The sequence below is a fragment of the Gekko japonicus genome, unplaced genomic scaffold, assembly GCF_001447785.1.
Source record: "Gekko japonicus isolate JY-2015 unplaced genomic scaffold, Gekko_japonicus_V1.1 scaffold65, whole genome shotgun sequence".
Taxonomy (NCBI): domain Eukaryota; kingdom Metazoa; phylum Chordata; class Lepidosauria; order Squamata; family Gekkonidae; genus Gekko; species Gekko japonicus.
Genome location: NW_015165832.1, coordinates 9,078 through 15,056, shown reverse-complemented (window position 1 = coordinate 15,056; position 5,979 = coordinate 9,078). Strand labels below are relative to the sequence as shown.

The 5,979-nt window shown below is 43.6% G+C and overlaps 1 protein-coding gene across 1 annotated transcript in view; it reads right to left on the bottom strand.

Moving 5' to 3' along the window:
- The window catches only part of APIP (APAF1 interacting protein), a 9,100-nt gene extending 6,765 nt beyond the window's left edge, over positions 1 to 2,335 (bottom strand). The window contains exons 1-3 of the mRNA XM_015410866.1: positions 2,232 to 2,335; positions 2,089 to 2,137; positions 1,039 to 1,156 (exon numbers count right to left, since the gene is read on the bottom strand). Of these exons, the coding sequence (XP_015266352.1) occupies positions 1,039 to 1,156; positions 2,089 to 2,137; positions 2,232 to 2,278 (214 nt within the window). The 5' untranslated portion in view covers positions 2,279 to 2,335. The remainder of the gene's footprint in view (positions 1 to 1,038; positions 1,157 to 2,088; positions 2,138 to 2,231) is intronic.
- Between the last annotated feature and the right edge of the window lie 3,644 nt (positions 2,336 to 5,979).

Below are 5,979 nucleotides of genomic sequence, written 5' to 3'. Positions count from 1 at the left end.
GGTCCAGCATACCTGAGGGACCGCCTTTCCCCACACGTTCGCTGTAGAGCACTGTGTTCAGGGACACAAACTCAGCGGGCCCTCCCAGACCCTAGGGTGTCAGGCTGGCACTAACCAGAGTCAGGGCCTTCTTGATGGCAGCCCCATACTGGTGGAATGAGCTCCCGGCAGAGATCAGGGCCCTGCAGGACCTCTTACAGTTCTGCAGGGCCCGCAAGACGGAGCTCTTCCACCAGACGTTTCACTAAGGAGCTGCACTACCCACCAAGGAGTGACCCTGTGCCTTGGCTCCCCAGTCTGTAACCTGGGTCTTACCATCGTGGTTCCCAGCCTGTCCTCACCGCATAATAAATAAGAACTGGGCTGATGTGAAAGCACTGACATCTAACAGTTACCTACATTATGTTATAAGATCTAGTGCTCCTGCTGATTAAGTATGTTCCAGCATTTTATGTGTTATATTTTAAAGGATTGTTATTTTAAGTGATTTATGCTAATGATAGGTTTTTAATTGTATTTATTTGTATTTATGATTGTTGTAAGCCGCCCTGAGCCCGCCTAGGCGGGGACGGCAGGGAATAAATTAAAATAAATAAATGCTAAGAGCTGGAATCAAAGACCTATGAACTGAACAAATATCTCCCCAATCCCCATTCCCACTAAAGTCTCTTGATTATCCTGAAAAATTACCCCTGAAGGATGGTGAACCCCTAGGAGCAGAACTGGATATGATGCAGTGGACTGCAGCTTGAGAACAAATTGGCAGAAATCACCTCCCCCCAAACATAAACTTTTATGTGAATGAACTATTCACTCTCCTTGCTCCATTCCTCAATACTGCCTCAGCTTTGTTCCTGAGGGTCCTGCAAGCCTTAGGAGTAGAATTTCAAGAGGGGTGTGCGCGCGTGCGTGCGTGTGTGTGTGCGTGCATGGATGGGGGTGGACAGAGGGAAAAGAGAAAGTATAATTCTGTTCCATTCATATCTCATTGAATACAATCCAATGTCCTGATTTTTTTCAACACTGCTTGCTGCATACCTCTCATGGTATAAGCATTCATGAAGAGCGGAGTACACTGACTCTTCTTTAATTTCTTGTGTGGTGGAGGCCCACTGATGTCCCGTTCTTCTATGTCACAGACAAACATATCTTCAGGCTATAACAAACAAACAAACAAAACTCCTGAAAGCACTCAGGTACATATGTGTTTCTTCATGATGACCTATCCTCTTTGGTTTAGACATTATAATATTATTTATTATTTATAGGCACATACACACATCTGGAATGAAATTATGTAGGTAAAAAAAAATCAAAAACCTGTTTGGGAAATTTGTCAACTGTCAAGGGTAATAACAACACTTGACATGCTATTTGATAAGCCCTTTATAAAAAGGTACCTTTATAAAAAGGTTGTATGCTGAGAATAAATAAAACTGTATATTCTGTATGATTAGTTATATTTTCTTTACATTTTTTTTTACTCCAATTTAATAAGTGTGCTGATTAAGGAGTGTCTTTTTTTGGCAAGTACCACAGACTTAGAGTAGCCACCCATTTTCAAACTCCTCCCTTTCAAGGGTTACAAGCAAACAAAGCTGAGATTCCTTGGAACTCCTCTTTTGATTCTGACACATGCAAATGTAGGAAATAGATACAGCACTGATTAAATATTTGATCAGAAAATGTACATAAACACTGACAGGAATAATGCTGCCGTGAAGTATAGACAATACAGTTTCAGCTTTTTGTTGATTAATCATGTTTCATTTTACACATTTTTAGGCAGAATAATCTAATTCTAGCTAATGACCAATTCAGGAGTGAAATGGTATGGTCAGATTTCAGAAACTAAACAGGGTTCGTACTTGGATGGGAGGCCACTAAAGAAGTCTGTGCAAAGGAAGGCAATGGCAAACTACCTCTGCTTCTCATTTGCCTTGAAAGACCCTTGCTGGGGCCTCCATAAATCGATTGTGACTTGATATCACACACCTACATAACCTTCAGTGTATGGACTTGCTTCTGTATACACATAGATAAGATAAGGCTGTAGATGGATTTCCAAGGATGATATTAGCTACCTACCTGAATTCTTTCTTTTTGGACACCAGATGGAGCAATGTAGATCTCATTACTAGGGGAAGAAAGTAAAAAACATAGGTAAAGAGTATTCTGAAACACACAGCACTTTTTACAGACACAACACACCATATAGAAGATGTCCATACCATTTTATAATATGCATCCGAGCAGTGGATTTAACCTGTTGCTTCATGCTTAGTCAGTTCAGGATCATCCACTATTAATACAACTTAGATGTTATTACTTCTAGATGTCCTTAGTGCTATATGATTGAATCTTGCAAGCTTTCAAACTTAAGCAACAAAGCAATGGCTCTAATTTGAACAGGCAGAGAGCCCATATTCCAAGCAAGCTAAGATGGCAGAGAGCCCATATTCCAAGCAAGCTAAAGCAGAAGCAAAGCTTGCTGAAGCCAAGCAGCCCTGTATCAAAATAAGTACGCCTGGGAGTGAGGGGTAAAGATACCAGCGTCTACAACTTGTGAAGAAAGAAGAATATAAACTCGGAGAAGTGTGTTTTTAATCATATGGAAACAACTTTGGGCTTGGGTGCTCTTACTTTGAACCCTGCACAGCAGAGACACCTAGTGGAAAATCAGCCACACTGCCAATAATTTTTCTGATATTTCAAGACAAAGGCTGATTTCACGCGGAGGGTTTTTTTCATGGTGGTCATGGTGTCAGTGTGATTGTTGCTCAATTCGTACTTGCAACAGAGATTCCACACAGCACACGATAATCTGGGGGTTTTCCTCCACCCTTTTACAGCAGATGTGAATTGCATCACACACACACACCACTGTTGTTATCCCACCATCATGATTCTCTGCCTATCTTTAAAAAATATTTGGTGCACACACAGTGCTGCTGAAGAATAATGCAATACTACACTTTTTGCTCCAGAATAATATAATACTACATTTGAAAGTATTTACATAGCACTGCTCCAGAATAATGCAATACTTGAATCCTTTGGTAAAGCTGCTGGAAGTTGCTGGGTGTTCCACTGCAGTCATCTTACACTGAAGACTAATTAGCCCCCTACTGCTTGGGGGAGGGGGAAAGAAGACTTCAGAACTTTTCAGGTGCTAATGAGAGAGCAGAGAAAAATACTTGCCACTTATACTGTCCCACTGTAGTGACAGTATCACAATGTTGCCTTAATCACCCACAATTCTTTTTAAAACCTCAGTTTTGTTGATATTAGCATGGTCACCAAGGCAATTCACTGTGAAAATGCAAAGGAAGGGGGGCATCTCTTTCATTCAGACAGAAGGCATACCTTCCATTCCAGGCACATGGAAAAGATCATCCCAACAATGCCATGCTGGGAAAGATGCCTACCCCATGTGGTTGTTGTTTGTTTTTGTGTTTTTTTTAATAAACAGTTTTTAGCAGGAAAAAATGGGCTGTTAATTTGAGCATGAATGAGTACAGTGTAGCATGGAAACAAAAGAAAGGACACATGAGTAGAGTTGCTGAAACAGAGAAAAGCTTTTGTGTGGAATCAAACCAAAAGAACATCACTTTTCCAAAAAAATTTAAAAAGCAGTGTTTACATTTATTTATTTCTGAGTTGATTTTGAGGGCAGTGTACAGTGCATTACAGTAGTCTGGTCTTGATATTACTGTTGCATGGATCCAGGTGGCCAGTTCAGTTCAAGGTAAAGAGCCAGCTTATGGGCTAGGCTGAGGTGGTAGAAAGTGTTTTTTGCAGCTGTATTAACTTGCTTCTCCAAAAATAATGATGGATCCAGTATAACCCCAAGGCTTTTAAAACTGAGTCAGCAATGGTCAGTTGAATTCCATCAAAAGTGGGGAGAACAATGTACGTCAAGACCGTCACCTTTCCAAGTAGCATTACCTTTTTCTTTTCAGGGTTTCATTTCAGTTTTTTCACTTTCAGACAGTTAACCACAGCAACTAGGGACCTATTCAGGACCTCTACAACGTCACCAGGAGGTTTGGATAAGGATATATACATGTCATCAGCATATTGATGACAACCAATCCCAAAACTACTAATGATTTGTCCTAAAGGCTTTTCATAGCGATTGAAAAGCATGGTGGGTAGAACCGTACCCTGCAGAGCCCCACAACGTATGTCACACACTGATGACAACTCGTTTCCAGTAGCAAGTCTCTGAGTCCAATCCATGAGGAATGATTTGAACTAGTTCAAGGCACATCCCCTGATGTCCAAGGAAAGGGAGTGTGTTGTTACTCTCTTATAATTTGCATATTTTAAAAACAGACTTAATTTTTAAACCTGCAGTACAATTTATTTTCATTCAGCTCAATGAGTGTAATATTTAACAGATGTCAAGCAAGCAACCGAGTGTATATTTATTTATTTATTTATCCCATTTGTACCCCACCCTCCCCGCAATGCAGGCGCAGGGCGGCTCACAATCAATGCATAATACAATTAAAACAACATAAAATCATCTAAAAACAATTCCTAATGCAAAATTTATAAAGTGCTGGTCATTGCTCAAGATGGCTTACTTTCAAAGTATACTTTCAAAAGTCTAGGAATCATTCTGCTCATGATCTTCCTGCAGCACAGACTAGGTGTCAAAACCCCCACAGGGCCCTGATCTCCTCCGGGAGCTCATTCTACCAGAATGGGGCCACCACTGAGAAAGCCCTGGCCCTGGTAGTACCAAGCCTGGCCTCTTTTGGGGCAGGGAGGGTCAATAGATTTTGAGACCCCAACTGAAGTGCTCTCTGGGGTATATATGGGGAAAGGTGGTCCCATAGGTATGCTGGACCATGGCCATATAGGGGTTTAAAGGTAAGAACCAGCACCTTGAAGCAGATTCAGTATGCTATTGGCAGCCAGTGCAGTTGCCGCAGCGCAGGCTGGATGTGCTCCCACTTGGGGAGACCCATCAAAAGCCTGGCTGCAGCATTCTGCACTAGTTGCAGCTTCCGAATCCACAAAAAGGGCAGCCCCATGTAGAGAGCGTTACAGTAGTCTAGTCTCGAGGTGACCATAGCATGGATCACTGTTGCTAAGTCAGCGCGGTTGAGGAAGGGACCCAACTGCCTGATCAGCCGAAGATGGTAAAAGGCTGACCTGGCAGTGGCTGCTACCTGGGCCTCCATCATTAGGGAGGCATCCAGGAGCACTCCCAAACGCCTAACCTCCAGCACTGGCACCAATGGCGCCCAGTCGAACGTCGGGGGTGGAAACCCCATCCCCGAACTGCCCCGACTCAAGCACAGGACCTCCGTCTTCATCGGGTTCAGTTTCAGTCGACTCATCCTAAGCCAACCAGCCACAGCTTGTAATGCCTGGTCCAGGTCTTCTGGTCTGGAGTCGGACCGGCCGCCCAACATCAGATAGAGCATGGTGTCATCAGCGTACTGGTGACACCCAGCCCATGCCTCCGGGCAATCTGGACAAGGGGGCGCATATAGATGTTAAATAACATCGGGGAAAGTACTGCCCCTTGGGGCACTCCACAATCCAGTGGGTTCCTCTTGCTGCTGTTCCCCTAGTGCCACTCTTTGTCCCCGACCTTGGAGAAAGGAAGCGAGCCATTGTAAGGCAAGTCCCTGGATTCCTTTGTCGGCGAGGGAGCGGACCAGTAACTGATGGTCAATCGTGTCGAACGCCACTGACAGGTCCAACAACATTAGCACCGCCGATCCGCCTCAATCCAGATGCCTTCGAAGGTTGTCTGTGAGGGTGACCACTGCCGTCTCCGTCCAATGACCAGGGCGAAAACTGGAGTGGAAGGGATCTAAAATGGAAGTGTCATCCAAAAAGCTTTGTAGCTGGCGTGCTACCATCCTCTATTAATTTGCCCAGATAGGGCAAACTGGAAACCGGCTGATAGTTGGCCAATTCAGCTGGATCAAGTTGCTTCCTGTGCTGGTCAAGAAC